The following is a 23,581-nucleotide window of genomic DNA, read 5'->3' as shown; positions in this document are numbered from 1 at the left end:
ATAAGGGTGAGTGTCTTAGTTTACAAAACTATAAGTTAATAACTATAAGTTATTAATTTGTTGTATTTCCTTACAGAATGCATTGTGCTCAATTTTATGTTTTTTATTTGAAGATCATACAGCATTTGTGATTTAATTTTATGTCAACTTTTCTAAAGGCAGAGCAGAGATTCCTAATTTATTGCTGTTGTGGTATTATTCTAACCCGGACACAAACAGGCAGACACAGAATGTCCCAAAATACACACGTTTTATTGCACAACACAATAACACAGTGCGCAAATCACCAATAATAACGCTCTTTCTCTTCTGCCACCTCCATTCCTCACATGCAAGCTCCATCCTCTTCCACCCAACTCCGGCTCCCCAAGTGGAGTGAGGCGGCCTCCTTTATACTGCACCTGGAAGTGCTCCAGGTGCTCCCCAGTTAACATCTGGCAGCACTACCGGGTGTGGTGGAAGTGCTACATACCCCAATTCCGGAGCTGCTCAGGCGTCGCCTGGCAGTGGCCATGTCGCTCCACAGGGTTGGGCCCCCATACCATCCAGGGTGGCTGCCCTCTTACATTCCAGGGAAGATACTGCCCTTCTCCCGGTTCTTCCCTTCCCGCAGCATCCTGGTGGGGCAAGGTCCCTGGACGTCTGTCACACTGTTCATATGATGGGCTATAAATTTGAAAGTTAATGTGCAAATGAGAAGGCAGGGCTGTTCAAGTTGCCCTAGAACTTTTTTAATTGTAAGGTTGCTGTTTATATTATAGAAAAAATACTGAGTAATGTATGTTGTTTCATAATATAAAATATTTTTTCTATTTCATTTTGTCATTAGTATTTGTTTAAAGCAGTGCAAAAAAACTGCAACATAGCTTTCAGCAACTTTAAATTACAATAGATTAGTAGTATAAGAGAGGTGGGTGTTTCAACTAATCATCCATCCATCCATTTTCCAACCCGCTGAATCCGAACACAGGGTCACGGGGGTCTGCTGGAGCCAATCCCAGCCAACACAGGGCACAAGGCAGGAACCAATCCCGGGCAGGGTGCCAACCAACCACAGGACTTAAACTAATCATTCTTGTGAACAAAAAGAAGTCAATTGGCTAATATAAACTAAATCGGATTAATACTAATGTAAAACATCGAGGTGTCCGCCACTGCCACAACAGATATCTCTCCTACTGCAGTTTTAAACTTCATTGATGTAAGGTCTGAAATCAAGACAAATCATGTCAGTTCTTTTTTTTTTACTCTTTATTTATTAAGACCTTATAACTAACTATATATAAGTAAAACATAAATCATTTTCTGAAAAATAAAACAAAAACTTTCAGTGATTTGTTTGTGTGAGCATGCCCACTCTTTTTAACTAATATTATATGAATGCCTTTTTTTCTTTGATTGCAGCAGTAAGTTTGCTTTTTTAGGTCTCTATCACCTTAGCACACCTTAATTTTCTATTTTTTTCCAGTCTTCTTGTCAGAAGCATTCAAGGTCAGCCAATCTTAGAAGGGATCTCCTGTGTATAACTCCCTTTTGACAAGTACGATTTTCCTCTTCAGGACTGAGGCCTTGGTTCTGACTGGGTCATTTCAGAACATTCATTTTCTTTTTTTTTTTAGTCATTCCTTGGTGAATTTGGCAAACTTGTTCTTTTTCTTTAATTTTAGCTTTCTGGCAGGTGGCAGCAGATTTTGCTCCAGAATATTTTGATATTTGGAGTTATATATTTTGCTCTTTGTCATGACCAGGGTCCCCATTGCTGCTGAAGGGAAGGAGCCCCATAGTTTAATTTTGCTATAACAGTAATTTTGGAATTCTGGCCCAAAATTTCTGTCTTGGTTTTTAAAATATTTTTCCACTAGAGTAGATGTGTCATCTCACAAACTTTTTACAGGCTTGGATGTTCTTTTTTGTGAGAAGTGTTGTCCATCTTACCAGTCTATGCCACTGCTCAGGTCTTATAGAGCATGCAGAGTGGTTGTTATATGCAAAGAGTCTCCAGTGGAGTGAATGTAGGTCTGCATCAGCATGCATCTGCAAAGAAAAAGGCAAAAGGTTACATACATGCTGAAAAGGAAAGAAGGTAAAAAACACAATGTTTCAGCTGTTTAGCCTTCATGTATGCAACTGAAGAGAAAATGTCAGGTAACATGTATAGAAATGGGAACGAAGTAACAAAGCTAGGGTGGATGGAAGGAGAAGGTGAGTGTAGGTGTGAAAACTCAGCCATTAGAGAAGATGATCAAAGAAGCGTCTTTGATTTTAATGGCACAAACATGCTCCTTGAAATAGTTTGCTAGTCCTGTCCCTGCTTCACCTGTGTAGATGGCTTCCTAAAGATATGCAGGAAATAAGATTTTTTGATGGTGTGAACCATCACAGCGCACTCCAGCCTCCTCAACCCAACAAAGACAGGCAGAGACACGAGTTCCAGCACAGCACACATTTTATTTACAAGTGGGAAAGCGCTTTTCCTTCACTCCCCACAGAAGCACAGTATAAACCACAGGTGTCGAACTCCAGGCCTGGAGGGCCGCAGTGGCTGCCGGTTTTCATTTTAACCCTTTTCCTAATCAGTGACCCGTTTTCACTGCTAATTAACTCCTTTTCCCTTCCTTTTAAATAGCCCTGTTTTTAAGGATTCTGTCCTCTGAATTGATTTGTTTCTTCATTAAATGGCAGCCAAACAGAAATGAGACGTGAAACGAGCCAACAGATGACCAGCTAAACTGGGGTTTCAAACTCCAACCAGTTTCTTAATGAGAAGCCAATTCTTGCTGGTAATTAAACCTGTTACTTAATTCCATAGCTTGCTGCTGTTCTCATTCTGCTACAGCAGACATTTCCCAAAGTGTTGATTTTCTGTTTGTAATTATTGACCTGAGAGATCAACCTTACCGAGACCCTCACCTTTCTTTATGTTCAGGTAATGTGGTTAGCTGGTCATCTGTTTTCTCATTTTGTGTCTCATTATTGTTTGGCTGCTAATTAAGGAAATAGAAAGAACTAAGGGTTTTGAGTCGAGTTAATTAAATCTAAGGCAAAAGAAGTTAATTAGCAGCAAAAACAGGTCACTAATTAAGAAGGTGGTTAGAATGAAAACCTGCAGTCATTGCGGCCCTCCAGGACCGGAGTTCGACACCCCTGGTAAACCATCAAGCACACCAATACACAGCTCCTTCTTTTTTCCTTTCCTTTCCTTGTTTTGCCTCCACTACTCCTCTAGCAAGCTTCGTCCCTCTTCCACCTGACTCTCCAAATGGAGTGCTGTGTTGCTGTGCTGTGATAGAAACCCAATATAGCAGGTCTCTACCGTCTCTGCAGTTTCACCTAGCGACCCCCACAAAACCCAACAGGGCTGCATCAAACTCCAATTCCCAGCATGCCCTGTGGGAATCTGTGGTGGTTGCTGTCTAGCGTCCCGGGGAAGGTAGTGTCTTGTGGATGCTCTCTCCCCCGGTCCTTCAACCCAGCTGGCGTCCTGGCTGGGTAATGTCCATGGCCGCCTATCATAATGGGCAAGAGGCCTGTTGTTTAAGATATAATGGTAATTGTTGGTGTTACAGCTCACATTTCCTGTTGGAGAGTGTGGCTCCTCTCTGTGAAATGAGCTGCAGATGAGATGTTTGTGTAGGTAGGTGGTTGGCAGAAGTAGAGCAAAGAAGAGTTATGAAAAAAAGACTTCTGTGAAGGGATCAGTCTGCAAAATGGTGAAATTTTGTTTAATGACCTATGGGAGAGATAGAGTGTGAGGGTTTAATTATTGGGGTTCCCTAAAAGTGGACATCATGAGGTCTACTCCTGGCTTGACTGAGGTCCCTGACACCAATATGAGAAGAGTATTCGGTATAAATGAAAACATTCCTCATTATAACTTCTTCATTACAGAAGTCAATTTTATCACTGCAGAGTGATGGAGTCAAAAGAACTGTAAAAGAGGTAAAGAGCTTTTAGTTTGACGAGAATTAAAGGAGCTGCAGAAAGGTTTAATGTCTTTGTCAGTTGGCGTGTAAGATAAAGAGGTTTTACATCCTGGAACGCTGATAAAAATAATAACATCCAAAATGGTAGAATTATGGTGGAAATGTTGACTGTAACCCTGAGAGATGGACAGAATCTAGTAAAAGTTATTGATGAACTTCTGTAGCTATTGTCATAAACTCCTACAGTTCCTGTCAGATGGCTGCAGGCCTATTGGAACATTTCCTGATGAACAGTCTCCTTCCAGCCATGCAACATGCGACACTTCAGCACCACACTAGTTCAGATGGAATGGAACACTGTGAGGTTTTTTATGATGGCTGGAGTGCCAATTCTGCCACCAGTTCCCAGGTTTTCCCTGCAGGTTTGAGGGCGTACATGCAGGGCTGTATGCAGATTAACGTCATACCCAGGACGGAACAATTTCACAAGGGCCCAACAAAGTAGAGTCACTTTTTGGCGTTTACAGGATTCGAACCGGCAACCTTCCGATTGCCAGTCCAAATCCCTAGCCTCAGAGCCACCTTCCCTGTTCACCTTCCCTTTGTACGGACATCCTGATCTTTGCAATGTCCTGCAGTGTCATATTTTATATATTTCATAATGATTGCTTTCTCAGTTTATTATGACGTATGCTTTCTAAATTCCTTTTATATCTCTCCCTTGATCTGCAACTTTCAACAAGAAGATCTATAGATGTTTTGTTAGCTGCTTATGAGTCATGTTTTGCTGCATTATGCAACCAAGATCTCCAGTGATATCATACAGGAATGAGTGATGTAAGGTGAAGGCAAATTGCCTTCATACATGAATATGACTGGTTAAACATGAACCTGATGCACACTTGTGCCACCATTAATTCTCTAAAAAAATGATAAGAAATTGCCAAATTATAGAAAGCTCTAATTTGATCAAATAAAGCTGAAATTTCAATAAGAATGTATAGACTGTTAATAACTGAACTGTGTAAGAAAAGGCAGAATTCTGTTTCAGTACAGGGAAAGAATTTATTAGGTTGCGCAGTATACAGCAGGTCAACTAATGGATTTGGTATATTCATAGACGTTAAGTTTATCTAGAAATCAAGAGCCATCAAAAAAAATGTCAATTGTCTGCATTTTACTGGTTTATGATTTATTCTTAACTCTTTTTCATTTCTCCCTTGTACATTGTGGCATTGTGGTTGAAGTGTAATATTGCTATTCAAAGCCAAATTAAGTGAGGAATTTCAAAACCTAGTCTGGTTTTCCAAGAGTCTGTAGTTTGAAATGATTCTGACATGAAGATGCTGTGGATCTATCCCTTACAGGTCACAATAAAACACGGACCTGTCGCTAGGCTCATGGCAACACTTTGTATGTCAGTGGTTGTCTTGTACTCTTGCAGAGTTGCAGAGTATGGACAGAAGAGTCTGGTATGATTTTAAAAGCATTGGTTTCTTCCACTTCATATGGGATAATGGAAAACCCGAGTAAGATTTGTTAAGAGTTACTTGGTTCTCCAGTATTTGTTTTACACCTAATATTTTTGGCAAAGGTCACTAATTCGGATTATATTTGAGGCTAGTAAGCATTGTCCTCCTTCTGACCAAAAGTGCAACTGGGACACTGGGAAGCCTTTTTTCAGCAATAACCTTTCACCATTGTTTTTTTTTCAGAATATTGTCCTACTTTTTTCTTCTTTCTACAGTTTATGCTTTGTGGTTTTCTGCAGTTGTTGCAACAAGCCTCCATAATTTCCAAACTTCCAGGAGCATAGTAGTATAGGTTAATATTTGATGGAAGTAAAAATCCATTCATTTCATTAAACCTTTCAAGTTGAATCTATTTCAGTATCTCATCTCATTTATTTGCTTTTTATTATGAATGGATGACATATTCCATACTTCCCCTCCTGTTGTTTTAAAAGAATTTCCCTTTTCTCAATACATTTCATTTCAGTTTCCATTGCTTTAATATGTGCTTACTTTTTAAATGAAACAAATATGCTCCATTTGATTTGCTAATACCCATAAGGATTTTGAAAACTTTTACACAGTTACCTATTGTTGCCCCTGTTCAAGATTAAAAATTCTATCTTACAAGGCCATGTCCTATATGCTGTTGTTTGCACAGATTCTAGGTCAGCTATATTTTTAGAAAACCAAAGTTGTACACATTACTCCAGATGCTTATCTGCACTGTACAGTTTGAGCCGAACACTCCTTGATATATATCAGTTTTAAACATAAATCCTAGACCACCATTGTCACGGCATTTACCTAATTTGAAACTAATTCTTGCTCTTAATGGACAATTAAGACGATTAAAATTCAGAGCTGCGAGGGCTCTGAGGACAGATCAGGAGGCGTTTGTTAGAGGAATCTGTGAGCAAGCGAGACACCATCTATGGTCTTGTGTCCACATCCTGCTTACAGAAGAATCAAAGCATTACGCACATCTGAATCTGTTCCTTGGAGAGTCACAGTCAGGGCAGGTGATGGAATGTTCATTAAGGATGATGCTGCAATTGTCATCTGCTGGGCTGGCTATTTTGACAGCTGTTTAAAGCTGATCCTCTAGTTAGGACATTGGACTTCTCTGGGTCCATTGTTCTGTAGGCTGATCTTCCAATTAGCTGTGAAACACCCAGTCTCACTGGCACAGGTGGTGAACCAGCTGAGGGCAGGGAAGGCTGCAGGGATCTGTGATATCCGGGGTGAACTTCTATAGGCTGGTGGTAAGGCTGTCCTCCTTGCATTGCAAGCAGTCTTTGCTTCCATTTGGGAGATGGGCGTATTCCCAACTGACTTGAAAACGGGACTTGTCATCCCTATCTGGAAAGGGAAGGATTCAGGCAACTACAGGGGGATAACACTGCTGTCAGTACGGGGTAAGGTCCTTGCTAGGATCATCTTCAATAGGATCCGTGATCACTTGTTCACCTACCAGCGACTGGAGCAGTATGGTTTTATGCCAAAGAACTCTACCATCGACCGCATCCCAGCTTTGAGGGTTCTCATGGAGTGTAAACGCAAATATTGGCAGAATCTCTTTGTAGCCTTTGTTGATTTTTGCAAAGCGTTTGACTCAGTTGATCAAGCTGCCCTGTGCGACATTCTGAGACTTTGCGGGATCCCCCTGAAGTTGCTGGATATCATGGCCGACCTGTACACTGGTACTGCAAGTGCTAGACAGAGTGGAGGTGGAACCTTTGTGTTTTTCCCAGATTCTGGGGTTCGTCAGGGGTGTTTTCTTGCTCCTACTCTGTTCAATTCTTGCATGGACTGGGTGTTGGGCAGGGTTGTGGGGTCTAGCGGCTGTGTGGCATCTGTTGGTGAAGAAAGATTCACTGATTTTGACTTTGCCAATGATGCTGTGAACTTTATCGAGTCAATGGAGACTCTGATCAGGGCTCTCAATAGACTGAGCGAGGAGTTTGAGTGTCTGGGCTTGTGAGTGTCCTGGATAAAAACCAAGATCCAGGTCTTTAATGACCTTTTGGGCACAGCCATCAGCAGTGTGTCTGTCTGCGGAAAGAATGTCAACCCCATTGAGAGGTTTACTTACCTTGGCGGTGACATTCATGTTTCTGGTGACTCTTTCTATGAAGTCAATAGACAGATTGGGAGAGCATGGGGAGTCATGATGTCGCTGGAAAGAGGTGTGTATGTTTACAAAAGGATGAAAGTCCAAGTCTTTAGAGTCCTGGTGCTTCCTGTTTTGCAATATAGTTGTGATACATGAACGCTATGCAGTGACCTGAGACAAAAAGTGGACTCCTTTGTTACTGTGTCTCTTCGCAGAATCCCTGGGTACCGGTGGTTTGAATTTATGATGAACGAGCGGTTGCTCACAGAGTTCCAAATGAGGCACGTTGTGAGGGAGCATCAGTTATGGCATTATGGCCATGTGGCACAATTCCCAGAGGTTGATCCAGCTTACAGGATCCTCATTTTTGAGGACCTGAGCAGCTGAATCAGGCATGCTCCCCAACCTGACCTGACCTGACCTGTCATTTTAATAAAAAGGCTTATTCTTTCTCTTTGCCTCCATTTGAGAAATTGGCAATAGCATGATTTAAACTATTCAGAAAGATGTTAATTGTTGCTGTAGCATTAAATGAGCAGAACTTAATTTCTTTTCTACATTTTTTTCATTTCTGCTTTATTTTACCACATTTGCTTAACATTATTCTTTTCTAGCTGCTAGCTAGACATTAGCAGGTGCAAGTCACAAAGGTACCCAAGGAAGGATTATTGAAGCTTAGAATAATTTATTCTTGCATGTATTCATCGTAAACTCATCCTAGTACTTCACTTTATTGCCATACTAGCTGCAGGGAATTTCGATTAGTAAAGCTCATTCAAATAAGTTTTTGTTAAAAAGTCTAATGCATGAAAAACAGCAATGATCATTTTTAAGCATCCCCTTGGACCAAAACATCTGTCAAAATACACAGTTAAACATTGTGGAGTGGAGGAGACTCTCAAACCAAGCTAAACCAGTGAATCTTACACGTTAGAAAATGCTGTTATGGAATCTTATGGTCCTAATCTTGATGGCCATATGAAAGGAGAGGAAACAGAAAATAGGTGAGGTACAGCTAATCAAATAAGAGATTTAAGAATTTATGTTTTAGTCTGGGAAAGTAGAGAGAATAATAGATGAGAGAGGAAATTGATATTAGAAGTAGTAGAGGCTCACAGGTGGCGCAGAGGTAGTGCTGCTGCTTTGCAGTAAGGAGACTGTGGAAGATTGTGGGTTTGGTTCCTCCCTGTGTGGATAGTGCTTTGAGTACTGAGAAAAGTGCTATACTGTATAAATGTAATGAATTGTTATTAGGCGACTGTCCTTGTTATCATTGGTTGGAATAATTTCATATCATAAACCAGAAATTAAAACATTTTAAATATCAAATCCCCCAGAAATTGTATTTAACTGTTTCAGAAAGATCCGCTTACTTTGAGCTTTTCTTAAAGAAAGGAACACATTGGCCTTCCTTAGTAGAGTATTTGGAAAAATGATGCGCAGGAACTTGAAGAGCTAAGCTAGCTTTATAGTCTGGGTTTTGATGTAATGTTCTTTTTTTCATGCCTAAAGTCAAATCTTTATTTTGTTTTATTAACATTTGATTGCAGGTTATTTAGGTTGTACTGTTTGACTAATCTGGAAACATTTTTGTCATTTATGTCAATTCCTCATGTTTTGTGATGAGCTCTATAAGGGTAGCATCACCAGAAAGTGAGATCATTCTACTGCAACCTACATGTAAATCAGACACAATCTACATGTAAAGTGTAGTTGTTTATGTGCAATTCCACAGCATAACTGTACTCAATGTGAGGAGCTTAAGAGACATGCCTGGCCCAGACCCTCATTGTTCTTGTTGAGATATGGTTATTCAAAAGATTCTTTCCTGTATGTGATCAGCAAGAATGTCTTTGATTTAAAAATATCACAGCATGCCAATGGTGGTTTGTTTTGTTTTAAATGTGGCAGAAGTTTTAGCACAAAATACTGAAAGTGGAATAGGCAGGAGTTGATCGATCCAGTAAACTTTCCTTTATGGCAAAATCAGAAATCAAAGTTAAGAAAGCAGGATTATTACGTTTTGATTTTGAGAGACTTTCCTGTAAGTAATTGATGATGTAAGGATTGTCCAAGTAACATTTTCCTTCTTTGTATTTGTGTTTATTTGTTTTTTATGGGCAGTGCGATTTTGGGACCTCTGGTTGTTATGACACTGTGGGTTGCTATGCATGTGGAGCACATGTAGCTTTGGTGAGATGTCACTTTATGTGAGATGTGCCAGGTTAGAAAAGGACACAGGCAGGAGTGAAAAAAAAATTACACATTTATTTATGTATTATAGATAACATACCCAAAATAAAACTAAAATGTAAAATTAGTCAGTCAGTCAGTCATTGTCCAACCTGCTATATCCTAACACAGGGTCACGGGGGTCTGCTGGAGCCAATCCCAGCCAACACAGGGCGCAAGGCAGGAACAAATCTCAGGCAGGGCGCCAGCCCACCGCAGGGTTCACACACACACACACCAAGCACACACTAGGGACAATTTAGGATTGCCAATGCACCTAACCTGCATGTCTTTGGACTGTGGGAGAAAACCCACACAGACACAGGGAGAACATGCAAACTCCACGCAGGGAGGACCCGGGAAGCGAATCTAGGTCTCCTTACTGCGAGGCAGCAGCGCTACGACTGCGCCACTGTGCTGCCCTAAAATGTAAAATGAATGTGACAAAAATACCATTACAATACCATTTCAGCCTTGGTAGCAGTTTATCTGGTTCTATCCATATGCCTGCTACTAGGTAGCCCTGTCTCTGCTATGACTTGATCCTTGCTACCACATGGCCTTTGCAGGGAGTGGGTGATGCCTTTCTCTTCCATAAATTGAAAATGGTATAAAGAATGTGTTTCTTTGATACCCTTGTCTTTAAATGAGTCCATCTTCCCCAATGTACCTCTCGGACCAATGGGATGGGTCAACTCCCTACTTCATTCCAGTTCTTGTTTCAACATGACTTGCTCTCAGCCCACCCGTATTCTCCCAGGCTAGCTGACCAGTCAGTTTCTGTGATTTTTATCATTACAAGTTTTAAGTTATAGTAATTACAAATGGTTTCTAAAGTACATATTTTTATCATAATATTATTACACCATCCTAATGACAGTTACAAAACAGAATGTGAATTACGTTCATTCTAATTTTCAACTACAAGTTTAGTTTTGTCTTCAGACATTTGATTGCTAATTTAAGAATAATTTATCAGCCTCTACTTCTTCTGATAATCTTTTGGGTCACCTTTAAAGAGAAAGTATGCATAGATTCCTGCCATTCATCTTTATAGTTGTCTGAGAGATTTCACTGAAAGTACAGAAAGTGAGCAAGAGGTTACCACAGATGACACACCCTTAAATAAAGTGGTGTCAAAATACCAGTAATTAACTCTCTAGGGATAAGCAAGGTTCAACAAAATTTGGTTGTGTCTTATAAGAAGGTTAACCTCCCTAATCAACTGTTGTCTGCCCGATGGCTATTAACCATCAGGGAAACCCTGTTTTGATTTTATGAAAGTAAATGTTGATCAATATTGCATGATATGCTGGGCAATAAAAACTACCATACCTTAGCTCTTCAATAAATTATGAACAAAGTTGTGTAACTTGGTGAATACATTGGACTACTTCTCACTTACTTCGTACAGCTTGTGGTCATGTGTTAACATAATATCCCATATATGATGGATTGTCCATTTAATCATCTGAAAGTAGAGGATGGAAGTGAAGATTTTTCCTCCCATCTTCTTCAGAGTTTTAAACAGGTCAAAATGTGACGCAAGCGCTAGATACAGAAACACAAAACAGGGAAATGAATAGAACAACTCTCTTAACAATTCACCAGATATTAAAGCTGCTGGTAGATCTTCCAACTTGTGATGGATAAGCTGTTTTGGTTATAATTTAGAATTGGTGGTGAGTGACAAACGAGAACAAATTTGAATTTAGGGTACGATGTGTAAGTGGGTACAAAACTGGCTCAAACACAGGAGGCAAAGAGTTAGGGAGAGGTGACCTTTTTCAGAATTACAGTAGGCAATGTTAAAAGTGGTGCTGTTTAGGGCAGCAGTGCTGGGGCCACTGCTTATTTTAATATATATATATATATAAATGATCTGAACAAGAATATAAAAAAATATTAGAACTGAATACACAATGGGAGGTTTGAAACTTGAAAGTACTGTGCATCTTATGAGAGTCTTAGTGGACTTCTCTATCTCCATCAAGACAGTGTGCAGAAGTCTAATAGGTTAGTAGGTTGTATATCATGATGTGTGGAGTACAAGTCAAGAGGGGTTATTCTAAAGTTAAATAACGCAGTAGTGAGACCTCATTTGGTGTACTATGTACAGTATTGATCTCCATATTAAAAATAAGACAAATAAGCACTATAGAAACACCTAGGCTGATCCAGGACTGAGAGATATAGGCAACGAGGTGAAATTGATGGAACTTAACAGTTTTAGTTTAAGCAAACAGTGATTAAGAGGTAAAATCAAAGTTTTATGAAAAAATAAGCACAGTGCATCCCAACTGATACTTTAAAGTAAACAGCTAGAGACTTGTTAAGGACAGATTTTGCACAAATGTTAATTTATCTTCACAATTAAAACTATAGACATAGCATAAATGACCACTTGTGATGGAGAGTAGGGCTTTAGGCACTTCATATCTCAATTTGATGTTATTTTAGACAATGTAGGTGAATAGAATGGATAAACTTGTTGGGCTGAATGGCCTGTTCTCGTCACAACTGTTCTAATAACATTATCTATAGAGTGATAGACTACACAGCATCTTTGCTTTTTGCATACAGCCTATTTATAAAAATATTAAAACTGCTTATTATTATTATGCTGTTTGTTTCTGTTACTAGCAATAAATTACCTTATAAATGTCACAATTTAGAATTTTTCTATAAATGTATTTTTGCTTCACTTAGTTATTATATATACAGTCTATCACAATGATTTTACAAAATACTATTATAATGGTAAAATTCTCGCTATTGTGGAATCCTGCTGCTATCTAAATCTCGATTAAGCCTTCCTCAGATTGACCTTGCTTTGTTTAAATTCGAACAAAAAGCTCCAAAGGTTCATTCCCAGCCCAAGTAATTATTTGCCGCTAGTTGTTAGATAGCTCAGGCTGCATTTGAATTTGATCGAATGTAGACCACCTTAAAGATGACAGAAACATATTCTCTCTGCAGATAAAGGTCCCTTGTAGCAGTGAGAAATGTAACTGTCGTATCATCAAGTTAGAAACCAATGAACTCAGCAAAGTTTCATCAGAACAGAGCTCAAGGCTATCAATTGAGACTTCCTTTGATCAGATGAAGAGAGCCCGTTAATCCGTCTTATTTTTTAAAGAACAAACAGTTGGCAGAAGAATGCTTGGTAACAGTAAGCAGTAATGTCTTTCCTGGTACGTTGCAAGCTCACCAGACAATTGCTGTGCAGGTCATGTATTTTCCTCCAGTTAATAAAATCACTTCACTTAGAACAGCAGCTTTGCATAGAATTTAAGAACTGGCACACCTTCATAAACATGCAATTGCTCTAGTGATTCCCAGCCACTGTCTTACTGGAGTTTGCATGCTCTCCCTTGGGAGGACATATATTCAGTATAATCTGGCTCTCCCTCGAATATCAAAGATATGTATTTTAGTATAATTGATGACTGTAAGTTGGTCAACTGAGAGAGTCCATGGGAGCGAACCCAGCAGCCCATTCAGGGTTGATTCCTGCTTTGAGAATATGGTTACTTTTAAGAAGTAAAACCTAATACTTTATCCATGTGTATAATAAAATTGATAATTTTTTCCCTACAAAGTTAATTAAATAAAATGAATTAAAATAAAGAATTACTCCATATTTGTAAGCAAATGAATAGGTTGACCAGGTAATCACAGATAGTTAAGTAAGTAATGCTTATTGCAGTAAACTGCTTGATTTGGAGGTTTTTTGAGGATATCAGTAAATGCTGGTAGGTTGTCGGTATGTAGATATCGGTCATGTTTCCAGCTTTATGCAGTTAGCACTTCTTTATGTTTGTGCCAATGTGCTTTTTATACATCGTTCAGTTTAATAAAAGGTGTTTCTGTGAAAGGCAGCATTGCTTGTGATCTAATTCCAGACTACACATCTGTTTTTAAAGTATGTTGAAGGCTAGCCAGTAGATAAATAACCTCATATGAGCATTTGTAAGCTGCGTGTTTCAATAGCTTGTTACAAGAGTTCCTCACCATAAGTGTCAGAGAGCAGGAATTCATGGATTTGACTTCAGATATAAAAGTTAATTATGAAAGAATTATATGTATGCAGTTTAAACAAACTAAATATCAGTGAATGTTGGACCCCTGCAAACCAGTTTAATGTCTACTTGCCTATTTGCGTGGTTTCTGCAGTTGCTATGTATAACCTCTTTATAGACCTCACAACACAAATCACTTTACAAAGCAAAAAATAGTTTTATTCAAACAACAAACTAGAATACAATATAATTCTGAAAATAATATGTTTCAAAGAAAACAAACTTTGAAGAGAATAAACAAGTAAAGATTATCTGATAATAAGTGGCAGTTGACTGACACTAGGGGTTGATGGTAGAGCAGAACTGTAGTCAGTTCAAGAGGTAAAGAAGAGTCAGCTTGACAACAAAGTTACACGTATAAGAAAATACAAGAAGAAAAAGTTGTGTTTTTAAGTGTGGTTTGAATGTGATTAGTGACAAAGCTTCAAGAAATGGCATATGTAGGGACTTCGAAAACATGGACATTACTAGGCTATAGCATATGAAAGTGAACAGAGCAACTACTCGTGCTTACGTTTAATTTCTCTGCGTAATGCAGTGGATAAATATCCTTCCAATACCTGGACTTTGGTCAGATTAACAAGTTGCACTACTTGTTACAAGACTGGGTTCTGTAAATGTAAGGGTTTTCTTTTAGTAGTGGTTTTCGTTTTTTAAAACTGCAATTAGTTCATTCTGACACCTATGCCACTTGTGTTACTAAATCCTTCATTTTCTTATCCCTGAACACATTCCACAGGTTCGTGAGCTAGTTCATGTTTTCCTGGTGTATTTGCATGAATGTGAAGTACCAGTGCCACATGCAAGGTCTGAAATTCGCCTGATAACATCATCATTTGAAAAATAAATAATTGTTTCCATAATTTTAATATAAACTGTAAGAAAAATTAAAGGAACACATTGAAAACACATCAGATCACAAAGGGATAAAAAATCCTGATAGATATCTATATTGATATGGATTGGATAATGTGTTAGGAACGAAAGGATGCCACATTTGTTGGAAATGAAAATTATCAACCTACAGAGGGCTGAATTCAAAGACACCCCGAAAATAAAAGTGAAAAAATGATGCAGCAGGCTACTCCATTTTGCTGAAATTTCATTGCAGCAACTCCAAATCGTACTCAGTAGTTTGTATGGCCCCCACGTGCTTGTATGCATGCCTGACAACGTCAGGGCATGATCCTAATGAGACAACAGATGGTGTCCTGGGGGATCTCCTCCCAGATCTGGACCAGGGCATCACTGAGCTTCTCGACAGTCTGAGGTGCAACCTGGCAGCGTCGGATGGACCGAAACATAATGTCCCAGAGGTGTTCTATTGGATTTAGATCAGGCGAGGGTGGGGGCCAGTCAATGGTATCAATTCCTTCATCCTCAAGAAATGCCTGCATACTCTCGCCACATGAGGTCGGGCATTGTCATGCACCAGGAGGAACCCAGGACCCACTGCATCAGCATAGGGTCTGACAATGGGTCCAAGGATTTCATCCCAATACCTAATGGCAGTCAAGGTGCTGTTTTCTAGCCTGTAGAGGTCTGTGTGTCCCTCCATGGATATGTCTCCCCAGACCATCACTGACCCACCACCAAACCGGTCATGCTGAACAATGTTACAGGCAGCATAATGTTCTCCAAGGCTTCTCCAGACGCTTTCACATCTGTCACATGTGCTCAAGGTGTGAAAAGCACAGGGCACCAGTGGAGGACCTGCCAATTCTGGTATTCTATGGCAAATGCTAACTGAGCTCCACGGTGGCGGGCAGTGTAGGGCCCTCAGGCCACCCTCATGAAGTCTGTTTCTGATTGTTTAGTCAGAGACATTCACACCAGTGGCCTGCTGGAGGTCATTTTGTAGGGCTCTGGCAGTGCTCATCCTGTTCGTCCTTACACAAAGGAGCAGATACCGGTCCTGCTGATGGGTTAAGGACCTTCTACACAGCCCTTTCCAGCTCTCCTAGAGTAACTGCCTATCTCCTGGAATCTCCTCCATGTCCTTGAGACTGTGCTGGGGGACACAGCAAACCTTCTGGCAATGGCACGTATTGATGTGCCATCCTGGAGAAGTTGGACTACTTGTGCAACCTCTGTAGTAGGCTCCAGGTATCGCCTCATGCTACCAGTAGTGACACTGACCAAATGCAAAACTAGTGAAGAAACAGATGAGGAGGGAAAAATGTCAGTGGCCTCCACCTGTTAAACCATTCCTGTTTTGGGGTCGTCTCATTGTTGCCCCTCTAGTGCACCTGTTATTAATTTCATTAACACCAAAGCAGCTGAAACTAATTAACAACCCCCTCTGCTACTTAACTGACCAGATCAATAGCCCAGAAGTTTCACTGACTTGATGCTATACTCTGATTAAAAAGTGTTCCTTTAATTTTTTGAGCAGTATATATGTTTGATGTCAAGCAAAATATAGTGTATGATTTGGTGGATTTTCAAATGAAGCATAAACTGTAGACATTTACTTTGTACAGAGGTTTGTTTGTTAATGTTTATCTTTTACTATTTATGGCTATAAGGCTTAATGTAGTATTCCGGGGTGAAAGTTTCAACTCAGGGTATTTTGCCAAATAGTGGTTAGATAACACAATACTTTTGAACACTCTTACATTCATTTGTTTTCTAAATTTGAATAATTCTGGCAGAGAGGTCCAATGATTTCTGCAGAACAGACATAATGACAAAGTGGAATACACAAAGAGCTATTCACTCAAAATACCAATCTTGCTTCTAAGCTACTTGACAGATTTATCTCAAATAGTAATTTATGAGGAATATCTATTGTTGCCTTATAATCTGTTTTCATAGTTCTGGCATCCTGTCTTAAATTTGAGGCAGAGACATCCCATCATCCCACCCTCTACAGCTTGTTTTTGGACTTCCTAAGTGGCAGACCCCAGCATGTGTAAAATGTCAGTATCACTTCCTTCACACTGAACCTTAGCACATGAACCCCTCAGGGTAGTGTGCTTAGGTCCAGGCATACTCTTTTTCTGCCTGTGAGTGTGCAGTCAGACACAACTCCAACTCTATCATTACATTACATTGATTATGGCGCCGTTTTGTATCTGTAGGTCCTAGGACTTCACAACAGCCACTCATACTGACTACTGCAGGATTATTCCTTGCATGTGAGTTTTACATATAAGAAATATACACCTACATGCTGCATTCAAAGTATTAAGTTGTATTCATTATTTTTATATTCATTGTTTATATCATACTCTTGTCATTAGTCAGTGGGGGACATGCAGGTGGGAGAGTGGGAGTGATTGATGAACTGACCCAAGCTTTTTCATGTCTTGAGCCTGATGCCTTCAGGATAGGCTCTGAACGTTTAAGCAGGTGTAATAATATGTCACAATGTCTTTTGCTTCTGCCTGTAGATATTTTTGACAAAAATCTTCTTTTTGTCTCATTATTACTATTTGCTCATTACAGCTCTTTTGCATTGTTTTTTTTTTTTTGATGATGTTGTTTTCAGCTCAGCTGCTGGTGTCTCGCTTCAGAGTACTTTTACATGCATACACGTGACCAGATTAAGGTGAATAACCCAGCTAAGACAGAAACCTAGTTAATAAATAATGGGCAAGTAATCATCTGGAGTTCTCCTTTGTAAGAACACTCCGACTTCATTAAACTGTGCAAAAAAGAATTAAACTTCATTATCGGCCACTGTGAATCTGAAGATACGCATGACGCCTGTGATAATTTTCTTGTGGTTTGTAAATATGTTTGGTTAAATTGATGCTATTTATAGGTTTCTGTTACTGGATTGCACATTGCACACTCTTTTGTGCTTGGTTGTGCAATGGAGCCCTGCAAAGGACCAGTACTTTTTCTCTCTCTTTCACCCAGTGCTGCTGGAATAATAATAACACAGGTATTTTTACTTAAGTAAGATAAGTATTGCATTAGGTTACATGTTACTTTAAAAAACAATCTGACTATGTAATGCACGTTACTTTTAACATGTTGCCCTAGTGCTTTCAGGATTGTGTTGCTGTGTTTAGCACCATATGTTCAGCTCATCAACATACATTTAGCGATTTCTGAAATACGGAGACAGATATTTTCAGCCAGGAGAAGGAATAATGTGATTTAATAATAATCAGTAATAATGTGATCACTAATAATGTGATTTCCCAAACTTTTACTGCTGGAAATTTATTTTGTAGATGCTTCCACCAGTGGCTGCTGAAAGCGTGTGCGAAGCAAACACACGCACAGGCTGACAGAGTGCAAAAGACTTGTGCATACTACAATATCCTTAACAGTAACCCAATTAAAGGTTAACATGCTCACATAATTGTGTTTTTGCGGAGGAATCTACCTTTGTTAACCTGGTTTATCAGAGGTCAATAACTGCATTTCAATAATTAGAATGGGGGTCTGCATGGCATTTTAGAAACCAGGTGAGAGACTGATGAATTTGATGAATGAATTTATTTATTTATTTTGCATATGTATATTATATAAGCTTTCTGAATCTTTTACTTTTTTGTAAAACCCAAATAAAAAATAAATCGGGTAAATGATGATGAACTTTTCTGTGTCTAGAAGAGGTTGAGCAGTGAGACACTGTGCAATTTTTATTCTGTATTGTTAGTAGTTTTAGCAATAATGAAACACATTAATAAGAAATAACTTTAAATCACATTCTAAATCCTGTTTTGTTCAATTCAAGGTAAAGGGGATTGAGCCTGTCCTGACAATACTGGTTGCAAGGCAAGAAACAACTGTGGATCGAGCACAGGTCCATCGCAGGGTTCACTCACACACACTTTCACACAGAGCCATTTCATAATCACCGGTCTACCTAATACACACTTCTTTGGCATCAAGAGTATCTGAAGAACAAATTATGCAGACAAAGGAATGTGCTGACTGCAACTCAGACACACAATTTAAACCTTGGACACTGGATCTGTAATACAGATGCCACCTTTACTCTTTCTGTATAACCCCATTAGAAATGACATTCGCTTTTCACATAGTCATGTACTTTATTACATAAGTTCCACAAAGCAGACAACTAAAGGTGGAACAGCAGAAGGGTCCTTTGCATCAAGTGCTGTGTTCAAACATATTCAACAGCATGTCAGTGCCAATTAAGATAAAAGCAGAATTGTCTCTTTAAAACAGTATGTGTTGTCACACACGTGCGCATGGGAGGCAGCTAAAGGACTTGAGTAAGGGCAGTTCCGAGTCATGCCGGGATGTGGCAGAGTGCACTGACTCTTTTTCTCCTTTTCCTGAAGACCATTCACGGGAGATTCCACCTGGTCCTCTTGACGTCACTTCCGGGACCGAGCCTGTGGAAGGAGTCCCATCTGGGATGCCATTGTGGGGAACAGCCCGGACACAGACAGGTAGACATGATTTAAGCACCACAACACATTTATTTACACTGTTTACACAGACACAACCCAGTGCCGCAGCACCAATCACCCCAAAGTCCAGGCCCTCAATAAAATGCCTTTCTCTTCTGGTCCGCCTCCACTCCTCTCCTCCGAGCTCTGTCCTCTTCCACCCGACTCCAGCCACTGAATGGAGATAGGCGGCCCCTTTTATAATCACCCGGATGTGCTCGAGGAGCCTCCCAATAATCTTCTGCCGGCACTCCCGTGTGTGGCGGAAGTACCAGCTGCACACCCGGAAGCACTCCAGGTGTCCCTGGCCGTCTTCCCCCCAGGGTGTGGTGGAAGTGCTGAGGACCAGGGCTTTCCAGGCATCGGGGTGCCCCCTGGCGGTGACCACAGGCTCCTATAGGGTCAAGCTTCCAAGCTCATTTCCCGTGGTCCCCAAAGCCACCAGGGCGTTCGCCCCCTCGCGGTCTGGAGGAGGTGTAATCCCTCCTCCAGTCCTTCTGGGCATCCCGGCTGGGTGCCACCCCAAGCCGTTTGCCACAGTGTTTATAATAGTGGAGGATAGAATTTCCTTAACAGTCCTTATAAATGACTGGAATTGTTCTGTTAAACACTGACTTTAAGGGGCTAAATACTTAAGTGATAAATTATTTTCTGTTTTATATTTGTAATTAGTTTAGACTAATTTGCAGATATATGTTTTCAGTTTGATATTAAAAGTACCTTTCTTCTGATCTGTGTCTAATTAATTAATTCAATATTGTATAGCAATAAAAATCAGTATGGAATGCTCCGGTGGCGCAGTGGTACCGCTGCTGCCTTGCAGTTAGGAGACCCAGGTTCGCTTCCCGGGTCCTCCCTGCGTGGAGTTTGCATGTTCTCCCCATTTCTGCGTGGGTTTCCTCCGGGCGCTCCGGTTTCCTCCCACAGTCCAAAGACATGCAGGTTAGGTGGATTGGCGATTCTAAATTGGCCCTAGTGTGTGCTGGGTGTGTTTGTGTGTGTCCTGCGGTGGGTTGGCACCCTGCCCGGGATTGGTTCCTGCCTTGTGCCCTGTGTTGTCTGGGATTGGCTCCAGCAGACCCCCGTGACCCTGTGTTCGGATTCAGTGGGTTGGAAAATGGATGGATGGAATGCTCTATCCAGTACTTCTATGTAAATTTCATTTTAATGTTCCCGCAGGAATTTCCTGAACAAAAGATTTTGCAATATAATACAATACAACCAACTAAAGTGTAAAATAATATAGATTCAAGTGCATTAACTTATTTAATGTTTCTTATATACAAAAATAAAGGACGAGTATAATGAACTGGACAACATCTTCAATAATATTTCATTTGAAACTAAACACATATAAAAGTAGTTTAACAGATCTAGGTTTGTGTTTGTATTCATTTTTTTCTCTTCACCATCAAGTGTGTGCTCTGTTAGGGCAAATAAGCGGCCAGGTTCCTTCACTTATACATTTCTTTAAGTGTGTGAGTGTGTGCATGTGCACCCTCTTGTGTGTTCTTCCACATATGCATACATATATATTTAAATAAATTATGTCAAGTCAAAAACTACTCATGTAAAATATCTGCAAATCAATAGGCCTGGTCCAATGACTAAATGGAGCAGACTGCAAAAATCCTGGTGAAATTAACAGTTCATATGGCAGTTATTGATAGGCATTGATAAAACTAATTTTGAAGGTTATGGTGATAAGTACTAGACCAAAAACAATAGACACAGATGTACCTTGTTTGAAGAAGACGGATTCATTTTTTTCAGAAGTCATTGCTGTACATACAGTAGTCCTCAGCATTCAGCTGGATAATCTCTGAAACCGCTTGTTCTAAATTTTTGTATCTTTGTTAGGATGTAGTCAAAGTCTCTAGATTTGGAAAGCTGTTCAACATTACAATATAAAATTGACATGAATTATGCTTTATGCAATAAAAGATTTTGTCATCCAGAGATGTAGGTTCATTCAGAGAAACCGATCTGTTTATATTTTTACATATATTTTGACTTTTTTGTGAAAGAAGACAGTGATCATCTTTAAACTTTGGACTTTTAGAACTGCACGTGTTTCAATGTTTTTGACAACCAGGGTCAGCCAAAATGTATCCTGGAATGTTTAATATTCAGAATATTACATACATTTCAGCCAACATTTACAAAACATTAGGAATTATCTTCTACTAATGCCTTTGTGAGCTTTAGAATTTCTTACCAAAGCTGGGTAGTAAATGTTCAAAATCACCAAAATGTTCTTGTTTCCATTAAAGCAAACCCAGAAAGTAATACTTATGTAAAAAAAGCACTGTGTATTATTTTATGTGATGATTGCTACAATATTTGGTTTAATTTATAAACAGATTTTAAAGAAGCCATCCCTGAAACTGAAAAACTGGAAAGCATGTTGCTGAAAGCTCGGTTACAACTTTCAGGAAAAGGCAGACGACAAAGGTCTTCCTTCACTCCGCAGCGTGACAGCATCAGCTCTACAGATGGGGAGGATAACATTGAGAGGAAGGTAAAAATGAACAAAAGTGAAGCATCTTTGTGACACAGAAATAAAGTAATTGCTATAGGTTCTGATTTCAGTATAACCCAAAGTTGACTAAAACATCAAACAAACTAGACCTGGATATAAATAAAATCTTTAGCTCAACCATTCTGTATATTTCTTGTTTTCATTGATCTCCATTCATCAGATTAAAAGTGTCTTTGTCTGTGCTGTTAGTACTTAATTGAACATTTCAAAGTCATTAGATGATTTGTATAGAAGTAGATGCAGTGCATGCCTGTGTACGTACAGTGATGTGATCTGCTCTCAGAAAACATGAAGGAATCTGCTCACATAAAGCGTGACCTGCCAGGGAGTGTCTGCTCATGTGACCTCTCACCATGTTCACAGTGTTCATATGCTTTTGTCACACTTCTTGCACTCTGCTTCTGTCAAAGGAATATGCTTAATAATAATAATCATCATCATCATTAATAATAATAAATTGTATTTGTCTCAAACCAGGAATTAATAAAAAAGATGAGTTCTTCTTACCTGTCAGATTAGTTGCCTTTTTAAACAAACCACATTCTTCTGTTGATCTGCTGACATGAAATTGGTTAATTTTTAAAGTGGTTTAACAGTATGACTTTTTAATTTAAGTCGTTTTTTGATTTCAAACTTCAAAAATTAGATGTTGTCTGTTTTAAATTGTAAAAACTTTAATCTTGGTCATTTTTACTTATACTCAGTCAGAGCCAAACTTCAGAGCCCAAATGTCAGATAACAAAGCAGGAATATTTGTTGCCAGTTTCATATTAGGCACTACCCTCTGTATAAGGCATCTGTTAGCCACATACCTTTATTACAAAGCATTAACAAATTCTTCTGTTGGCCTCAGTAGTAAATGCAAAAGAATCAATAAAGGGGATATTCATTTCTGTGAAATGTGGCATACTAAAGTAACTTCACCTTGGTGGCCTAACTGGGACATGCAGTATGTTTCTCAATGTCACACACTTCTGTATAAGACCTGTGAATTCTTAATGAATGGTTAATAAGACCAAATGAAGCTCTCGTTTTCACAAGTAATTTTACCTGAGTATCACAAGCTCTTATTATGCCACTCTGCACAAAGATGAATAACCACTTTACTAATGCTCTGTCAGCATTATTAGGGCTGAAAATTTCACATAAATCCAATTATTCAAAGCATTTGCAGGTTTGATTTTTTTTCCAGAAAGCATGCTGTATGGTAAGTGACAAATATTCCAATTATCACTGGCCCGAAGTGCTTTATTAACATAATACATTTAGTACACAAGACCAAGTTGTGTGTTAAATGACAGTTCTATTTTTCATTCAGTCACAAGCCTCAGAAAAAATGTTAAACATGTAATAAAAATAACCTTAGAAGGCTCCTCTTCAGGCTGTCACAGTCTATACAGCGGGACACTGGCGTGGCAGACCGTCTCTGCATTGCCTAGGGTAACTCAGCCTGCTGTCCAGCCAGGACAGGATTCTTCTAAGGTAAAAGTAATTCATACATTTTAATTGCCACTGCTGTCTATCTAAAGAACAATGAAGTATTCCATTTGCATACAGTACATGCATCTGTGCAATAAAATACTCAACTGTATTTCTTCTACATTACAATTCCTTGTCATTTAGGTTTAAATCTGTGTCTTTGTGTGTGTGTGTGTTATTTATTTAGATAGATAGATAGATAGATAGATAGATAGATAGATAGATAGATAGATAGATAGATAGATAGATAGATAGATAGATAGATAGATAGATAGATAGATAGATAGATAGATAGATAGATAGATAGATAGATAT

The 23,581-nt window shown here is 39.3% G+C and overlaps 1 protein-coding gene across 3 annotated transcripts in view; it reads left to right on the top strand.

Annotated features, from left to right (window-relative positions):
• The window catches only part of ppp1r9a (protein phosphatase 1, regulatory subunit 9A), a 286,652-nt gene that overhangs the window by 228,003 nt on the left and 35,068 nt on the right, over positions 1-23,581 (top strand). For all 3 annotated transcript variants that reach the window (XM_051935819.1, XM_051935816.1, XM_051935817.1), the window contains exon 12: positions 21,609-21,766. In XM_051935819.1, coding sequence (XP_051791779.1) covers positions 21,609-21,766 — 158 coding nt within the window. The remainder of the gene's footprint in view (positions 1-21,608; positions 21,767-23,581) is intronic.

The sequence above is a fragment of the Erpetoichthys calabaricus genome, chromosome 13, assembly GCF_900747795.2.
Source record: "Erpetoichthys calabaricus chromosome 13, fErpCal1.3, whole genome shotgun sequence".
Classification (NCBI taxonomy): domain Eukaryota; kingdom Metazoa; phylum Chordata; class Cladistia; order Polypteriformes; family Polypteridae; genus Erpetoichthys; species Erpetoichthys calabaricus.
Note: the sequence above shows the minus strand (reverse complement) of the source record. Positions and strands in the feature narration are given on the sequence as shown.